The sequence below is a fragment of the Stenella coeruleoalba genome, assembly GCF_951394435.1.
Source record: "Stenella coeruleoalba genome assembly, chromosome: X".
Taxonomy (NCBI): Eukaryota; Metazoa; Chordata; class Mammalia; order Artiodactyla; family Delphinidae; genus Stenella; species Stenella coeruleoalba.
In genome coordinates, this window is record NC_137152.1 from 16,038,842 (window position 1) to 16,059,252 (window position 20,411).

The window sequence follows — 20,411 nt, forward strand, 5'->3', positions numbered from 1 at the left end:
ACTGGCAAAAATTAAAGACAAAGAAAAATTATTGAAAGCAGCAAGGGAAAAATGACAAATAACATACAAGGGAACTCCCATAAGGTTAACAGCTGATTTCTCAGCAGAAACTCTACAGTCCAGAAGGGAGTGGCATGATATACTTAAAGTGATGAAAGGGAAGAACCTACAACCAAGATTACTCTGCCCGGCAAGGATCTCATTCAGAATCAATGGAGAAATCAAAAGCTTTACAGGCAAGCAAAAGCTAAGAGAATTCAGCACCACCAAACCAGCTTTACAACAAGTGCTAAAGGAACTTCTCTAAGTGGGAAACACAAGAGAAGAAAAGGACCTACAAAACAAACCTGAAACAATTAAGAAAATGGTCATAGGAACATACATATCGATAATTACCTTAAACATGAATGGATTAAATGCTCCAACCAAAAGACACAGGCTTGCTGAATGGATACAAAAACAAGACCCATATATATGCTGTCTACAAGAGACCCACTTCAGACCTAGGGACACATACAGACTGAAAGTGAGGGGATGGAAAAAGATATTCCATGCAAATGGAAATCAGAAGAAAGCTGGAGTAGCAATACTCATATCACATAAAATAGACTTTAAAATAAAGAATGTTACAAGAGACAACGAAGGACACTACATAATGACCAAGGGATCAATCCAAGAAGATATAACAATTATAAATATATATGTACCAACATAGGAGCACCTCAATACATAAGGCAACTGCTAACAGCTATAAAACAGGAAATCGACAGTAACACAGTAATAGTGGGGAACTTTTAACACCTCACTTACACCAATAGACAGATCATCCAGACAGAAAATTAATAAGGAAACACAAGCTTTAAATGACACAATAGACCAGATAAATTTCATTGTTATTTATAGGACATTCCATCCAAAAACAGAAGATTACATTTTCTTCTCAAGTGCGCACAGAATATTCTCCAGGATAGATCACATCTTGGGTCACAAGTCAAGCTTCAGTAAATTTAAGAAAATTGAAATCATATCAAGCATCTTTTCTGACCACAGCACTATGAGATTAGAAATCAATTACAGGGAAAAAAACGTAAAAAGCACAAACACATGGAGGCTAAACAATACGTTACTAAATAACCAAGAGATCACTGAAGAAATCAGAGGAAATCAAAAAATACCTAGAGACAAATGTCAATGAAAACACGACGATCCAAAACCTATGGGATGCGGAAAAGCAGTTCTAATAGGGAAGTTTATAGCTATACAAGCCTACCTCAAGAAACAAGAAGAATCTCAAATAAACAATCTAACCTTACACCTAAAGGAACCAGAGAAAGAAGAACAAACAAAACCCAAGTTAGCAGAAGGAAAGAAATCATAAAGATCAGAGCAGAAATAAATGAAATAGAAACAAAGAAAACAATAGCAAAGATCAATAAAACTAAAAGCTGGTTCTTTGAAAAGATAAACTAAATTGATAAACCATTAGCCAGACTCATCAAGAAAAAGAGGGAGAGAACTCAAATCAATAAAATTAGAAACAAAAACGGAGAAGTTACAGCAGACACCGCAGAAATACAAAGCATCCTAAGAGACTACTACAAGCAACTCTATGCCAATAAAATGGACAACCTGGAAGAAATGGACAAATTCTTAGAAAGGTATAACCTTCCAAGACTGAACCAGGAAGAAAAGGAAAATATGAACAGACCAATCACAAGTAATGAAATTGAAACTGTGATTAAAAATCTTCCAACAAACAAAAATCCAGGACCAGATGGCTTCACAGGTGAATTCTATCAAACATTTAGAGAAGAGCTAACACCCATCCTTCTCAAACTCTTCCAAAAAATTTCAGAGGAAGGAACACTCCCAAACTCATTCTATGAGACCACCATCACCCTGATACCAAAACCAGACAAAGATATGACAAAAAAAGACAATTACACACCAATATCACTGATGAATATAGATGCGAAAATCCTCAACAAAATACTAGCAAACAGGATCCAACAACACATTAAAAGGATCATACACCATGATCAAGTGGGATTTATCCCAGGGATGCAAGGATTCTTCAATATACGCAAATCAATGTGATACACCATATTAACAAATTGAAGGAGAAAAACCATATGATCATCTCAATAGATGCAGAAAAAGCTTTTGACAAAATTCAACACCATTTATGATAAAAACTCTCCAGAAAGTGGGCATAGAGGGAACCTACTTCAACATAATAAAGGCCACATACGTCAAACCCACAGCAAACATAATTCTCAATGGTGAAAAACTGAAAGCATTTCCACGAAGATCAGGAACAAGACAAGGATGTCCACTCTCACCACTATTATTCAACACAGTTTTGGAAGTCTTAGCCACGGCAATCAGAGAAGAAAAAGAAATAAAAGGAATACAAATTGGAAAAGAAGAAGTAAAACTGTCACTGTTTGCAGATGACATATATAGAGAATCCTAAAGATGCCACCAGAAAACTACTAGAGCTAATCAATGAATTTGGTAAAGTAGCAGGATACACAATTAATGCACAGAAATCTCTTGCATTCCTATACACTAATGATGAAAAATCTGAAAGAGAAATTAAGGAAACGCTCCCATTTACCATTGCAACAAAAAGAATAAAATACCTAGGAATAAACCTACCTAGGGAGACAAAAGACCTGTAGGCAGAAAACTATAAGACACTGATGAAAGAAATTAAAGATGATACCAACAGATGGAGAGATATACCATGTTCTTGGATTGGAAGAATCAACATTGTGAAAATGACTATACTACCCAAAGCCATTTACAGATTCAATGCAATCCCTATCAAATTACCAGTGGCATTTTTTATGGAACTAGAACAAAAAATCTTAAAATTTATATGGAGACACAAAAGACCCCGAATAGCCAAAGCAGTCTTGAGGGAAAAAAACGGAGCTGGAGGAATCAGACTCCCTGACTTCAGACTATACTACAAAGCTACAGTAATCAACACAATATGGTACTGGCACAAAAACAGAAACAGAGATCAATGGAACAAGATAGAAAGCCCAGAAATAAACCCACGCACCTATGGTCAACTAATCTATGACAAAGGAGGCAAGGATACACAATGGAGAAAGGACAGTCTCTTCAATAAGTGGTGCTGGGAAAACTGGACAGCTACATGTAAAAGAATGAAATTAGAACACTCCCTAACACCATACACAAAAAAAACCTCAAAATGGATTAGAGACCTAAATGTAAGACCAGACACTATAAAACTCTTAGAGGAAAACATAAGAAGAACACTCTAACATAAATCACAGCAAGATCTTTTTTGATCCACCTCCTAGATTAATGGAAATAAAAACAAAAATAAACAAATGGGACCTAATGAAATGTCAAAGCTTTTTGCACAGCCAAGGAAACCATAAACAAGATGACAAGACAACCTTCAGAATGGGAGAAAATATTTGCAAATGAATCAACGGACAAAGGATTAATCTCCAAAATATATAAACAGCTCACACAGCTCAATATTAAAAAAACAAACAACCCAATCCAAAAATGGGCAGAAGACCTAAATAGACATTTCTCCAGAGAAGACATACAGATGGCCCAGAAGCACATGAAAAGCTACTCAACATCACTAATTATTAGAGAAATGCAAATCAAAAGTACAATGAGGTATCACCTCACACCAGTTAGAATGGGCATCATCAGAAAATCTACAAACAGCAAATGCTGGAGAGGGTGTGGAGAAAAGGGAACCCTCTTGCACTGTTGGTGGGAATGTAAATTGATACAGCCACTATGGAGAACAATATGAAGGTTCCTTAGAAAACTAAAAATAGAATTACCATATGATCCAGCAATCCCACTACTGGGCATATACCCAGAGAAAGGCATAATTCAGAAAGACACATGCACCCCAATGTTCATTGCAGCAGTATTTACAATAGCCAGGTAATGAAAGCAACCTAAATGCCCACTGACAGACGAATGGATAAAGAAGTTGGGGTACATATATACAATGGAATATTACTCAGCCATTAAAAAGGAACAAAATTGGGTCATTTGTTGAGACGTGGATGGATCTAGAGACTGTCATACAGAGTGAAGTAAGTCAGAAAGAGAAAAACAAATATCGTATATTAATGCACATATGTGGAACCTAGAAAAATGGTACAGATGAACCACTTTGCAAGGCAAAAATAGTGACACAGATGTAGAGAACAAATATATGGACACCAAGGGGGAAGGGGGGGCGGGGAGATGAATTGGCAGTTTGGGATTGAGATGTATACACTGATGTGTATAAAATTGATGACTAATAAGAACCTGCTGTATAAAAAAATAAATAAAATAAAATTCAAAAATTAAACAAAAGAAAAAGAAATGTTAAAGAAAAGAAAAAAAATTCCCAAGTGTTCATTAAATCTGTGTATTATCCTATGTTCTCTGAACCAAACTGATGCACCAAACAAGTTTTATATGATTCTCTCTATATAGTTTCCTTTTTTCCAAATTAAAATCATATTTCTCTTTCTCTCTCAGTACTACTGAACATGTTTCCATTCTACTGCTGGAATGAGTTATTTACTGAGTCATTCTTGTCAGTTACTAGCAGTAAAATGTTTTAAAGACTTAAGTCAGTGGTCACACAGTGTAAATTCGTTTTCCAGTTACACAGTTTTTCACTGGCTTCATTAGGAAAACATACAGCTGATGGTGACTGAGAAGTTATTATTGTCTCTCTGTTAAAGAGACAAAATGAGAGAGGGGGGCTTCCCTGGTGGCACAGTGGTTGAGAGTCTGCCTGCCGAGGCGGGTTCGTGCCCCGGTCCGGGAAGATCCCGCATGCCGTGCAGCGGCTGGGCCCATGAGCCATGGCCTCTGAGCCTGCGCGTCCGGAGCCTGTGCTCCGCAACAGGAGAGGCCACAGCAGTGAGAGGCCCGCATACTGAAAAAAAAAAAAAAAAAATGAGAGAGGGCCTGAGAGCGAGTGTGAAGCACAGGGGCTCCAGAGCCCAAGCGCAGTGCAGTCACTTCACTCCAGATGCAGCTGAAGGAGAAAGAAGGGGAATGCCAGAAAAGTAGAATGGGACTAATGGACCTGAAGAAAACACGCCGAATGGGTTCATCTTGGTAAATCAGAGTCCAGTATTTACCAGGCAGCAAAGCCCTCAAGAGCACAACATTTATCTAGAAGATACACAGCGCACCTCGGCGGGCTGGCCACACCTCGTGGGGGAGCTAGAGGCACACGGCGCAGAGCCCCCCAAACTGCTTTAACCATCCGACTATGGAGAAGGGGAAAGATGCTTACTTGGGTGTCACAGGAGAAGACGACCTCTTAGAAACGCCTGCTGGAAAATCGCATCTTCTCAGAGGAGACATGAGGCCCACGCTGGGAACGGAAGTTGTTGTTTTTGGCCCCCTCTTCATCTTCTCCGTCTGTAGGGGACACAGAATAGGACGTCCATGGCCCATGACTGCCATTACTTCTACAATTTCTAAAAATACCGCAGATAGAAGCAATGTACAGCTTTCTTTCAGAAGGAACCATACGGAGCTATACTGCTTCTCACAATGGGAATCTTTGCAGAGAAGCACCAGGGGGTCATCATATTTAGGTCATTCAGCTAAAAAAAAAAACCAAAAAACCCCTCAGCCTTAAAACATAAAGACCGCCTTCTCCTTGTTATCTTACAAAAAGCTAACAATGGAACCAGATTATGGTCCTGGACATATAGAAGCTGGAACGAGTACCAAGATATACAATCACTATTAAAAAAAAAAAAAAGCTATAGGTGGGTGCAAGACAGGGAGCTGGGGACCCTAACAGTGTACGCAGTTTAACGGGGACTGCAACCCCTCCATCCCTCTATGTCTTCCCCATGGCCTGCCTCACATGGGCCTCTGTGACTGGCCCGCGGCAGGCAGTCTGCAACGGTGGTCCCCTTCTCTCCCTATTGTGATTTTCCGCAGCAAATCTTCACGCAGCCCCCATGCCTACATACATTAGCCCCTTCCACAGGAATCCACCCAGCAGTAAAACCCTAGGGTCTGAAACATTCACTTCTCCTGTGAGAACCTTGGGATCACACTGGATTAAAAAAATAAATATGGTGTTATAAAATAAATGCCCAATGGTAATGTGGTGTTTAAAATGAGTCCGGATGTCATTTGATGCTCCTTGCTTTAACAGGTGGAGCTCAGTTCCCTTCTCCTCAAGCGTGGGTTTGGTCTCTCTCTCTCTCTCTGATCTCTTGCTCTAGGGGAAGCCAGCTGCCATGTTATCTGGACACTCAAGCAGCTGTCTGGAGAGGTCCATGCAGTAAGGAACCAGGGCCTCCTGCCAACGGCCACGTGAGTGAGCTGTCCTGGAAGAGCCCCAGCCAAGCTTTCTGACGACTGCAGCCCTGGCTGCCATCCTGACCACACCCTCATGAGAGACCCTGAACCAGAAGCACCCAGCTAAGCCATCCTCAATTTCTGACCCAAAGAACCAGTGAGGTAATAAACATTGGCTTTAAGCTGCTAAGGTTTGGGGTAATTTGTTACATAGCAAGTGTAACTAACGGAAGTAGTATGGCATGTATAACTTCTAAACAAATCTACACAATCGGGGGCACCTGCTCAACATCTGCCTTACTGATAGTGTTACCATGACGACAAAAATGTTTAAAGCCCACTGCTGTGGATGAAGGTTGACCTAGAACTTCAGTTCTAGTTGCCTGTAGAGGCAAGACTGGCCCAGAATCAGACATCCTTAAAGAAGCAGAGAAAGGGCACTCGGAACATTCCTTCTGACGCCCGTCCTCTGGAGGACAGGCTATAATGAGGACAAGGGCTTTAGGAATCTGTTCCAAGGCACTAAGATTTAGGAGGGTGCAAAAAGTTAAATGATTTTCAAAGGTTGGGTGCAGTTTTAAACCAAATCTGCCCCTTGAGCAGTCCCTGGAGATAGATGGAAATAGACCCCAGGTCAAGTGCAGGGAGTAATCACACTGTCAGATAAACCAGTCCTGAGGGGCGAGTGGGTATAAACCTACCGGAGAGGCCTCCGCTCCTGCAGGGGCTCCTTTCCCAGCATCTCCTACGCCAGATGTAGATGTCGTCTTCTTCTTCTCGGCATTTCGAGTGGGAGAAGACTTGTAGGAAGATTTAAGGGGGCCAGCAGGAGCTACACGAGGACAGGCATGGGATACTAGAGAGTTACAGTATAAAACCCAGAGACACAGGGAGCATAGACGGAAAAAGTAGGGGGAACAGAGGGTTGGGAAGAACACCACATTTCTGTTAAAATGTGACACGGGCAATCCACATTCTCAAAATACCACCACACTTTTTCTAGTGTACACAGAATAGACCGTATCTTAAAAGACCCCCATACTCAATGCTCAAGAGTCCAGTTCATTTCAGGAGTTCAAAATCTGGGCTTTGGAGCCAGATGGACCTAGCACCATCACCTAATAGCTGGATCACCTTGGGTAGGTGACTTAACCTCTCTAAACGTCAATTTCCTTGTACAGGAGACAGTTAACATAGCAGACCTGACTGCTGTCCTTGGAAGGGCATGTTCACAAGGTTGACCCTTGTAAGCATCTGGAAGCTTGGATTTCAGGAGGGTTCTCACCATTAACTGATGAGTAGCTCACTGCGCCTAAGCTGTCTGTACAAACAACATGACTGATCTTGCTTTCTTGCTCTGAGTCTGGAGTGTGGTATGTGCCTGGCAGGGGGTGCCTACGTGACCAGCGCTGGGCGCTGAGTCTCTAACGAGCCTCCCTGGTTGGCAACATTTCACGCGTGTTGTCGCAGCTCGTTGCTGGGGGACTCAGGCACATCCTGTGTGACTCCACTGGGAGGGGACTCTTGGAAAGCTGCACCTGGTGTCCTCTGGACTCGCCCGTGCGCCAATTCCCCGTGCTGATCGTGCTGTGCGGCCTTCCGCTGGAACATCTCAGCTACGAGCGCCACCACATGCTGAGTCCTCTGAATCCTCCTAGCGAATCACTGAACCCGGGGTGGTCTTGGGGACCCCTGACACAATTGGCGTCAGAAGCAGGAATCCTGAGAAAGACCCTGATTCCCTGATGTTTGGTAAAAGGAAGGAGAAAGGGGTGGAGGATGACGACCCACTGATGCCTGCTGGCTACGGAGCCCCCGCCAGAGGAAACCGCAGCCATCTGAAGATGACCCGTGGAACTCCAAGTGCTGGCTTGCTCCGTCCTCCGGCTGCTTTTGGCCATGCTGGCTTAAGTGAGGGGAAGAGTGCAGCCCAGGTGATGCCTTTAGTTTTCACTTTCTCCTCCAAGTGGAAGTGGGACACAACCTCCTTGTTTTTTTTACCACCAGTGGCTTGGCTGGAATTTAAATTCTGAGTAGTGGAACCAGAACAAGCCTCCATGCCTGGTGATTTTTGCATAATGGAGCCTCTGGGAAAAGGGAGTTGTAAAGAGAGAGGCAATCTCCAGACAGAAACACACTTTTGAAGTTTTAAAAATCAACCCGGAACCACTGTAGATACAGAACACCCCTCCGTGGGGCCCTAACCTGAGAAAACATCACAGATGCTGGCTGGACCATCCGGGTCACAGACAAATGCACACAGGAAAGGGCTCGTTCTCTGATGGGACCATCCGACACGGAACTGCTGGTGGGCTCTCGACTTCTGATGTGGAGCCTGACTGCATTTCTAACTTGTAATTCCTGCCAGAGCTGCAAGCTGGGAAAGGGCACTCAAGGGAGTGTGACCCCTCCGTCCACCTCGACGAGCAGGCTCAACCCACTCTGGGGGATGCACCACTGCTGACGAGACAAGACGTCTGGTGTTTGACTTTCCAGATTGGCTACGGTTTGTTAACAACGGACCGAGAGCCTGACTCTACTTCCCTTGCCCTTCTCCTGCTACGCACACCTCAGAAAGGCAACTTGTTCAATGCACCTGTCCCTGAAAAGGGACTGATCTTTTCTAGGCTGCTCACTGGATAAATGAAGAGGATGGAAGAGACAGGGGGTGATGCAAACCTAGTTTGAAATTTTTTGAAAGTTCAGGATTTTGTCCCAGTTTCTGAGCATGATGTGTCATTCTGCTTAAGTTGGACACATTCTTTTAAAATAAAAATGCTCTTGTCCTTCTTGCATTCAACCCTTCCAGATGAAAGGTCCATGCTAGAGGAAGACTGAGAAAATGTAAAGTTGTGATCATGGAAAGGGGCATGCTGATAACAATGGAGAAAAACAACAAAACCCAGCCCCACTGGAGTGGTGCAGGGGAGGGCCAGGGGAGGGGCATTCACAATCTTTCTCTTCCAGAACTGTTTCTGGGAACTCTCCCTTCTTGCTGAAGGAAAACCACACTGCCTTTGCAAGCTGCTGCCAGCGCTTCAGATTCACACAGATTGCAGGTGACAGCGTGACCTGAGACGGCAGGGGCAGGCCAGCTCCTGCGCAGTCCCCACTCAACACCTCCACACACAGTCCACGCTCGGCCGGAGATGAAGCCAGTGTCGCTTGCAGAACTGTTTAGAATGGACTGCATCAGGCAGTGCCTCTGAAAGCAAGGACTGAGAGCTGGGGGCCCTGTGAGCCTGGACTGCCTGCCCAATGCACATCCTGCGTGGGGTGCCCGAACATCATAAACTCTGTTTCCAGGGGACATGTGTGCTCTCGGGGACTGTACTTGTACCATCACGACACTGCCTCAGCCCTGGATGGCTTTGGGCCAGCTTCATCTTACTGCCCAGCGCTGGCTGGGCCTGAATTGATGCCTCAGGCCAGGTAGAAGAGGTTCATATGGAAACTTACAGAGGAAGCCAGCTGGCTTTCTAAGACAGACCTTGATGGTGACTGGTCTGTGTCTTAACTGTCTAAGTCCAGCACCCCTACATGGCATAAGTGAGATCCACACGGTAGGTTGGCCTCAGCCTGCTATACGAGCTCCTATTGGTAATAATTCTGCTGTAAAGACACCGTGGCCAAGGACCAAGGGGGTGAACTGTGCAGAGAATAACAGAAAAAACACAGCAGGCCTAACTGCTTTCCCTGGAAAGGCCTGCTTACCACGCTGGCCCCGGCATCGGGGAACTTGGATTTGGGCAGAGTTCCCACCGTTAACTGGTAAGAGTGGCTCACTGTGCCTAAGCTGTTTGTACAAACAACATGACTTACGCTGAACACCTGCTTTCCTTCTGAGTTTGGAATTTGGGTACGTACCTGGCAGGGGGTGCGCACGTGACCAGCCCCCACTACAAACTCTGGGCACTGTGTCTCTAATGGGCTTCTGTGGTTGGCAACACTTCATACATGTGCTAATTCATTGCTGGGGGAACGTGTCCTGTGTGACTCCACTGGGAGAGGACGCCGGGAGCCTGTGCCCGGTCTTCTCTGGACTTTGTTCCATGTACCCTTTCCCTTCGCTGATTTTGCTCTGCAGCTTTTTGCTGTAATAAATCATAGCTCTGAGCTCTCCTGGAGAATCATCGAGCCTGGGAGAGCTCCTCCTGCCACATTTCTCATTCTCAAAATGGGGATACTTCCTACTTGCCAGGAATTTTGTATTTGTTTGAGATAGAATTCATACACCATAAAGGTGTACAATTTAGTGGTTTTTAGCATATTTACAAGGTTGTGCAACCATAACTACAGTCTAATTCCAGAACATTTTCAACACCCCCAAAAGAAACCCTGTTCCCATTAAGCACTCACTCCTCTTCCCCCTCCCCTAGTGCCTAGTAACCACTTATTTACTGTCTCTCTGGATTTGTCTATTCCAGACATTTCATAAAAATGGAATCATAAAACTTGTGGCATTTTCTGCCTGGCTTCTTTCACTGAACGTAATGTTTTCAAGGTTCATCATGTAGCATGTATCAGTAATTCATTCCTTTTTATAGCTGAATAATATTCCACTTTACGGATAAACACATTTTGTTTATCCATTCATCTGCTGTTGGATATCTGGGCTGTTTCCACATTGTGGCTAATCTGAATAATGCTGCTGAGAATACTTGTGTACTTCATTGTGTATGTTTTCAATTTCCCTGACTCTATACCAAAGAGCAGAATTGCTGGTTCATGTGGTAACTCTAACATTTTGAAAAACTTGTCAGACTGTTTTCCAAGGCAGCTGCACATTTTACGTTCCCACCAGCAGTGTATAAAGGTTACAATTTCTCCCACATCCTCGCCAATACATATTACAGTTGACTCTTGAACAACACAGGTTTGAACCGCACGGGTCCACTTACACGCAGATTTTATTCAATAGTAAATACTACGGTACTATTTGTGGCTGGTTGAATCTGCGGATAGGGAACCAAGTATACAGAGGGCTGATTATAAAGTTAAATGCAGATTTTTGACTGAGGCGGGCTGGTACCCCCAACCCCTAAATTGTTCAAGAGTCAACTGTATTATCCTTTTTTTCTTTGAATTTTAGCCATCCTAGTAGTGGGAAGTAGTATCTCATTATGGTTTTGATTTGCGTTTCTCTAATGACTAAGGATGTTCAGCATCTTGTCATGCGCTTATTGGCCATATATATTGTATATATTCTCTGCAGAAACAGCACAACTACTTGGAAACAGATATAACTAGGTAGAGGACAATATGTCATCTATATGTTATCTCACTGAATACACTATATCTTGGGAACTGACACGGAGACCAGACATGCCCTAATGTGGACACGGCATTACTCCCTTGCAAAACTCACAGGGAAAACTAGTGCCCATTAATTTTTTTTTTTTTTTTGGTCCCCATTAAACTTGCCATGATGGTTTGATCTGCTTTGGTCAAGGAAGGCTTTTGACGGTGTGGCCCACTGTTGCTTGGACTTCAGTGTGTAGGTCTGGCGGGGCCTGAGAGTCCACCCTCCTACAAGCTCCCAGGTAATACCAACGCTGTTGGTCCATGGACCACCCCTTGAGTAGTGAGGCTCTAGATACCTGTTCTGTGTCCATCATTGTGCTATCTCATTTAATCCTCATGACAATTTAAAATAAGTCCACTTTAGAGATGAGGAAACTGAGGCTTAGAGAGGTTAATTAACTCACCCAAAGTGGTAAGAGCTAGTAAGAGGTAGAGCTGGTTATGGGACTTCTGAGATTGCAGTTTATAGGCTATTTTACCAAACCGTCTTTTTAAAAAAGTCTACTAACCGCCATAGCTCATGAGATGGATTTTTTTCCCCTAATCCACAGGCCCTCACTCATAAAATAATTTACTCACCTCCGTGACACTTGAGAGAAAAGAAATATAGCAACAATAAAACAGTGGTGGGTAGGAAACGTTATTAACCACAGAAGACATTTCATGAAGCCAACAAATGTGAAGCAAGATACAAAAGTTCAGGAATAACTCAAAGGCCAACCAATACCATTTGGGGCATTTTCCTCAGTGTCACCAGCTTGGCCTCTTTTACCTGAGTGACTGGCCTGCTCAGAGAGCATGAGTGCACTTCTGCTTCTGGCTAAAGAAGCCTGTGTGGGTGTCAACAGTCGCATAACAAGAAAGGTTTCCATGGGACTAAGGTGCGTGCGATGAGCTGAGGGACGGAATCAAATGAAAATTTTAAAAAGCGAAATTAAAACAAAACAAAATAAAATGCCTAAAACAACACAGTGCATGATGCAAATCAACTTTTGGGTGGCAGAACGAATGTGGAAAGAAAAAAATATTGTAGCAAAGGATGGCTTTGGAGCTTGTCATAGTAAAAGAAAACAGACGCTGTGTCATTTAGAGCTTGGGAGAGTGTGTTACTTCTCTTGGGGTGCCAGAATTCATTCAACATGCTGTTACAGAATTAGCGTATCACCTGTATCACCCGAAGAGAATTAGCCCGTATTCCAAGATGTCATATGGACTCAAGAAACCATTTACTCACCAAGTAGATCTAACATTGGAAAAAAAGATTACTCCTACAAAACACTTGTTTTAGGCCCTCTGTTAGGAAATATTTCATAACACACTGATTTTGTTAATGTAGAGATATGCATCCTTTCATACTTTTCCCAAGCAAGTAAGGGCAAAAATTAAATCAGAAACATTAAAAAAAATAGCCAACTAATTATCTGCTTTAATGGAAGTAGCAGTATCCATAATCTAAAATTCAGTGACTGAAATGTTATTTTGATGGTTTCGGAACATATTATATGATAATGGATTAACTTTTCAATGACTTCGTCTTCTTTGGGTATCCACTAGCCAGTAAATGGCTTGGGAATTTCAAATTTTCAACTACTAATCCACAAGCAGATAATTCAGTTGCCAACAATATATAATAACATACTGATTATCTCTACACATTAATCAATGCAAATATGAATTTAACATCAACTTGTAACCATATGAATTAATGAAAACCTATGGGATATACTCACAGATGGAACAGCTATACAGAATTAAAAGCATGCAGATGTTTTCTCATTCAGCTCCTAGTTAATTCAAGGTTTCCAGCGCTTACCCATGAACTGCATCAGCGAGCTTCAACACTGACACTTATGGGGTCTCTGACACACATGACAGACCTCTGTGCTGGAGGTGCAAGGTCAAAGCCAGTGGCAAAAGACCAGGAACGCACACTGGCCTCTTCAGAGTCACAAACATCCTCCTGCTCACCCCCGGTGATGACTCGATGTGTTAAATACTCCACTGGCACCTGACACTTCTTCAGTGATGCTTTAAGATACGCATTTAATGCATGGAGAGCTTCCCTCCCTTCCTTAACCTACAGACTCTGAAAGGTAGCAATTCAGACTTTTAGTGCCTTCTCTGAGCCTCCATTAGAACACGGCTGGTTTTATATCTATTCAGTTTCTGGAACTGGCACCCGTCCTATACATACCATCTCTCACCTCAAAACAGAGCGCCAGAAAAGGCCACCCATCCTTTTGCCCTTTTAAAGATTTCATATTAGTTCTGAACTTCTGTTTTCAAAAGAGAAACAGGCAGGCTTACAAACCACAGACAAGAGCAGAGCCCCATTTTTTCCACACATCTAAGTCTCCCACGTACCTCTGCCTCATCAATCCCGCTGTTTCTGGCTAATCAACAATATCGCACCAATAACTGGGCAGTTACTTTTTTAACAGTCACATCTGCCCACTGGTCAATTAACCCCAGGCCAGGATAACGTCTACATGCACTGTGGAAAATGGAAATCTCTTTCAGACTGGGAGCATAGCATGAACTCCTGTCCCTATTCAACAATGACCTGGTTGTGAAGAGCGCGTTGCCACTTTCCAAAGTCCCATTAGTGAGGCCCTGGGGCTCCCACACACAGATCGCAAGGCTAGGAGAATGGGGCTATTTGCAGAAGGCTCAAGAGGGGCTCTCCCAAAGACCGACGTTAACACGCTCACACTAGAAAGAAGAAAACTGGAGAGACCAGGTCTACACGTTCACTTGCCTCGGTCTGGGGAATAGGACATTGTCGCGGTGGATGAAGACAGGCGCTTACTCATGGGAGGCTCCGTCTGCTTTGGCAAATTCATGGTTGATGTTGAAAGTTTGTCACATGCTGCAGAGAAATGCATTAAAGACATTGGTATTCACACCACTCTAGACTAAGAAACACATTTCCCAAAGTGTTCTTCCTGTCCTCATCCACACGCCTCCAAAACCACTGTGGCACAGCACACTGCTTCCAGCTCCCTGCCCTCCACTTGGCACGTCTGGGAACGCCCGGGCCACAGCAGCCATCCATCTGAAGCAAGTTCTTCTCTTCTATTGCTCAACTTTGTGTTTCTCTTTGATTCCAAATGTTCAACCTCACTCAGCTGTTCAACTAAAGCCATGCTAATCCCACCAGCCAACCCTTTCCTTGTGTCCAGGGACTTTTAAGTCAATTCAGACCACACAAAAACAAAACCAACCTGGACCCAGAGACAAAGCACCACTGCAAAATGTTCTACGATCTGACTGAGACTGGGGGAGCTGAAACCGGACTTTTTCTGAGGTTATCTAGAGCTCAGGTTGCAGAGAGAAGTAATTTGTAAAGCAAGGAGCTGTATTTAAAGCAGAACAACCTTTAGCAGTTGGTTTCTTCCTTTTATCACGAGATGGGGTCACAATGGCCCTTTCTCAAAGGCTATGACTGTTTATGGTTAGGATTTTAAAATGTGGTCCTGGGTTTGGTACTCTTAATTCCCCACCGAGAGTGACAGCCAAGCCACAACCGAGCTTGAGGCAAAAGGAAAGATGTGTGGCCCCAGCTCTAAAGGCAGCAAACTCATCAACAATATTTTCAAAATCTACTCTTCTACTCACCTTGTTTTCAAATGAGAGAAGTGTCATGTTTGACAATTTCTCCTGACCAAGTGATGACCCTAAATAATTTTTAAATAACTTAGACTGAAGTAAAATTATCAGACAGTCTGTTTGGGTATAAATAAAATATTTAAACTTAAAATGGTATGAGGTTTCATACACCTACTTTTCAATGTTTCAGTTTGAGTATTTTAATGTTCTGGGAAAAATAACCATTAGAAATTACATAAAACCATGTCTCTAGGGGTACACATTTCCCCCTTTGCCTCAGGCTCCGATATGGCTCAGCACGGTACTGGTCTTTGCAAATTCAATATTTTGTTCATCACAGATTGTTCTTCATTAATTTTGATTAAAATATTCTTTTATCTTGATCACTGAGATTTCTGCCACTCCCTTCAACTAAGTGCTCCAGTCGAGTACCACACTCACCTCACCCTGTCCCAGGGCCCTGGGTGCGATTCCCAAGGTGTCATTATCAACTCTACCTGCCCCTCTCTGTTGGGGGACGGCCAGTGCCCATATGACAGTGAACGCGGCCCAGGCGGCAAAGTCTCTGCTACTCAGTAACACCAATAAAAATTATTCTTTGTCAAAGAAATGCTGGAGACCAAGGATATTTATTCCTAATGCTATAATTTGACCCTCTGGGTGGCTGGGAAATATCGTATCCCTTTTACATCTTGTTTTTTCTTTACCAGTCAAAGATGGGTTGAATTTCTAAAGTCACTATTAAATGGGAACAAGGTTTTGCTAGTTCTATTCTTGACCTAGACCCTAAGACTTTCCCAGGCCTGTATACGAAACAGAGAGCCTATTAGAGAGAGGAAGTCAAGAACAAAGCCAATTTATCTCCTTGTTTGGATTCACAGTGTTAGTACTGGTAAACTCCAACACCTCTCCAGGAATCCATCACATTAATACCCAGAACTCCGTGTAATTATAGGTTCTGGTAACCAGAAGTGATTGAAATACCCTACTACTTAATGCCTAAAAACCAATGCTACATGAGAGCGCTGAAGATCTAAATGCACAGAAGTCAAACACTGACAAGATTTTCAAGGCAGGAGTTAGCGAGCTAAAGATGAAATGTCTCCAGGGCACTAGGATGGAAGGCATGCACGCTCCACGATGACGAACAAAGAAATATGGGCATGTCATTCACTTTCTAGAAAAAAGTTCTAAGGGGTCAGACTAAGAAATCAATTGTAAAAGTGCTTGAGACACACACAGTGATGGAGGAGGGTGACCGGGACAGTCATCACAAAATGCCATGGCACAGTGATGCTCGGATATACCGTTGGTGGACTCAGCAGCGGCGGCAGTGGTCCCTGGGTCCGGAGGGAGGGTGCTGGCTGCTAAACCTAGAGGAGGGGGTGGGGTATTTCCTGATTCACCTACACAGCAAAAAAAAAAAATCAGAGCAAAGACAGGTAAAAGAAAAAAGTCCCAATTGCTGGTTGACTCTAGTTTCTATTAGGAAATTAGAAAAAGTAACTGAGATGGGTTGTTGACGTCTCAAAAAAAAAAAAAAAGAAAAGAAAAGTATATTCACTGACAAAAGGTTAAAAGCACAATACAGCAAAGTCAAGAAACTGTACCACTCATGCAAACCCATTTGCTCTCAGAAAGAGCTGGTGTACAGCTCCCGCATAACAGAATGGCAGACACAGAAAAGACACTAAAAAGAGGGCAAGACCACCCAGGGACTGGTAACAATCCATACATTAAACATTTGAAAATTTAAAGATGAGTATGAACTGGATAATGAAATAAATCAGTCACCTTAAAACAAAACGGAAAGAGCAACAAAAATAAATAATGTGGAGGGAAGAACCCCAGCTCCTTTTAGGGGGGTTACTGCTGCTCAGCCTTTCCCCGTCATGCTGCAGCCATGACTGAGCCTACTGTCATTGACCTTCCCTGAAATTAGGTTACCTCTGGGCTTGCTAGGTGGATCCGGTTAACCAGGCTCTACATTCATTTTCTTTGTTTTTCTTTTGTTTTACCTCAAAGCCCAGTTACTGTATCAACTGCTGTTTGTGAGCAAGAAGAATGAACAGATCCCCTTCGCAAGAAATGCATACACAGGAAGCTTGGCAGCTTTAAACATCACATCCGAAAAAGGTACCTGCAGATCGCTACAAAGCATCCCCAGATCCTGCGGGTGCCAGTCTGCCCGTGATCTCCCTCCTGCCCCAAGATCTCCCCACCGGGCCCTGCGATGCAGGGACAGCCCTTCACTCACCATCGCGTCCTCCGGGCCCTGCGGCCAGTGATGCTCCCCACGAGCACTTCTTCTTCAGCTCCAGCTGCTGTGTGCGCTCCAGGGACCTGCGCATCATCGCCTCCAGCCGCTCCTGCCCGGTTCACGCAAGAGAGAGCGAGATTAACCACCCAGCCCCGCGGCACTGCTGCACCTCCGCGCGGGGTGGGGGTGGGGAGGTGAGTCACCAGACGGGTCTCTCTGCTCAGCATCCAAAACCCAGGCACTTGTGCTCTCCCCACCACGCCAGCGCCTTCTTAGTGGGCGGAGAGTAAACAAGGCGGCTAGCGCTGGCTCCCAGCCCCAGCACCTCTTCCCTCTCAGGGGAGAGGCTGCTGCCGCAGCCAGGCCTTGATTTGTTTAAGAATAATGCCAGACAAGCATTAACTCCTTGAGGCCTGTCCCATCCAGTAGAACTGGAATTGTGCTCTAGAACCAACTGCATCCTCTCTTGTTGACAAGCATCAAGGACTATGATTTGAGTAAACCGAAATATAATTTGAATTTTAATAGCCTTAAGCATAACTCTTTGGGGGGATACACCATGACTTTGAAGTCCATTTTGCAAAGTCCCATTTTCCTCTTAGAACGTCTTAAAGGGGAATTAATTGTTTTCTACATTATAACACTTTTCTGCTACGTAGTATCTGGGGATAATACTGCATATTTCAAAATTCAAGAGAGAAAAGTAGAGAAACTTCTGTCCACAAAATCAAGCATCTATGCATTCTCAGAGCTAGACGCGGGGGGGCGGGGGGAGGGAGGAAGAACTAAACAGTTTTTTAGCCAGAAGAGAAAAACCACCAGGCTTCTCTCCTAACAGAGCATTTATCAAAAGCACTCCCCTGTATTCACCAAATTGTTCTTTTCATAAAGTTGGGCCTGACGGCTGGCAAGTCTTTCCCTGGCACTGCAATGACACTGCAAATACCAAATCCGCTCCCTGCCTCCATTGGAGAAGCCCCACAGGGTAAGCGGTTACACAGACACCTTTTCACCCTCATAAAACCCCATCCTGAGGTGCTGCAGGAACTGGGCTAATCCTAGCCCAACTTCAAAACAAAAAGATGCTATTTTCTCATGGCTTAAATAAACAAGCAAGCAAAATTAATTTAGGGCAGCACCAACCGAATGACCGTGACTTAAGGATCGGGGAAAGGCTCCTTTATTTCACTCACTAGAAACACAAAAAGGTCACTTAGGAGGTGCCTGGATCTATCCCTTTTGTCCACACCAGAGGGATGAGATGAGCATTCTCCACATCTCAGCTGCCTCTGCATAATTTTTCCTCCGAATAGCGCTTTGCTAAAAGACAGCTTCTCCAGGGACCTGTGAGCAGAAAGGGGATTTCTTTCCTCCTGTAAGTCTCGGGTTTGTATTTGCTATTAACTGCGCTCTAGTTTTTGGTTGAGACTCTACAATCATGAGTGTGCACGTCCTGGCAGAATCCTGTTCTCAAGACCCTGGCCCATTAAATTCTGACAGCCAGCCCCAGCGGTTTGTCTGAGAAAAGATGAGGGCTTGGAGGAACTAGAACTTCTTGACTATTTGAGGACTGAAGTCTGATCACTCAAGACTGGGGCTCGATAGTATTCCTTTATATGGATTTAACATCAATTATTTAACCAATGACCTGATTTTTTTATATCTTCATTGGAGTATAATTGCTTTACAATGTTGTATTAGCTTCTGCTGTACAACAAACTGAATCAGCTATACATATACATATATCCCCATATCCCCTCCCTCCCACCAATGACCTAATTTAAGTGTTGAAATCTTTCACCTCAGAGTGAATTTAGTATTGAGTGGGTTATGGGAGATTGCCTACATGTCAGAAAGACCTCACAAGACAGTCCTTGGGCTTCCCTGGTGGCGCAGTGGTTAAGAATCCGCCTGCCAATGCAGGGGACATGGGTTCGAGCCCTGGTCCGGGAAGATCCCACATGCCACAGAGCAACTAAGCCTGTGTGCCACAACTACTGAGCCTGTGCTCTAGAGCCCACGGGCCACAACTACTGAGCCCACGTGTCACAGCTACTGAAGCCCGTGTGCCTAGAGCCCATGCTCTGCATGCAACAAGAGAAGCCACTGCAATGAGAAGCCCACGCACCGCAATGAAGAGTAGCCCCGGCTCGCCGCAACTAGAGAAAGCCCGCTCACAGCAACGAAGACCCAATGCAGCCAAAAATAAATAAATAAAAAATAAATTTATTAAAAAAAAAAAGTCCTTCATCTACTAGGAGGCAATGAGAACAAAGAACACCAAGACTCATGGCCAACCGAATCACTGAATAGCTATCTAGGGGCATAGTTTTAAGGGAATGTTCATCCAAAGCCAGACCTACTCCTGAGCCTTTCGGTTACCTTTAGAAAAAATACCTCTGTCATCTACCCCTAACCCACTGAGCTGCTCCAAATTCTACCATTAGAGATTTATTCCTTTGAACTGTACGTAGACTTACGAAAATGATGCTATCCCTGAGAGAAGACACAGTCACTCTGTGTCACCCACTTTTGGAGAGATGATTAAAAATAGGTGGTAACCAAGCTCTACGGTAAGGGAACTTATAAAACCCAAGCTGTCAGAATGGGATGTTTCAAACATGTCAAAACCAAAACTGGTTCACTTCACTCTTATTAGAGGTTAGTCCCATATAGTCCCGTATTACCTAGCATGTGTGTGTATCTTTCTGTTCCTTCATGTGATGGAATGCAAAGAATTCTAGTTTGGGATCAGCAGATGTGAATTCAAATCCCACTTCTGCCTGCTACTTAGTCCCATGACCCTGAGTTAATCGTTTAATGTCATCCTTGGGCATTGGTTCCCCTGTCTATAAAATGGGTATGATATTACCTATATTACAGATCATTCAAGTCG

General features: G+C 43.7%; 1 protein-coding gene across 5 annotated transcripts in view; it reads right to left on the reverse strand.

The window, feature by feature from the left end:
- The window catches only part of MAP7D2 (MAP7 domain containing 2), a 107,787-nt gene that overhangs the window by 29,731 nt on the left and 57,645 nt on the right, over positions 1 to 20,411 (reverse strand). For 2 of the 5 annotated variants that reach the window (XM_079910760.1, XM_079910756.1), the window contains exons 4-9: positions 17,513 to 17,624; positions 16,563 to 16,661; positions 14,405 to 14,515; positions 12,419 to 12,541; positions 7,044 to 7,198; positions 5,315 to 5,442 (exon numbers count right to left, since the gene is read on the reverse strand). In XM_079910760.1, coding sequence (XP_079766886.1) covers positions 5,315 to 5,442; positions 7,044 to 7,198; positions 12,419 to 12,541; positions 14,405 to 14,515; positions 16,563 to 16,661; positions 17,513 to 17,624 — 728 coding nt within the window. The remainder of the gene's footprint in view (positions 1 to 5,314; positions 5,443 to 7,043; positions 7,199 to 12,418; positions 12,542 to 14,404; positions 14,516 to 16,562; positions 16,662 to 17,512; positions 17,625 to 20,411) is intronic. The other 3 variants (XM_079910758.1, XM_079910757.1, XM_079910759.1) reach the window with 3 other exon arrangements.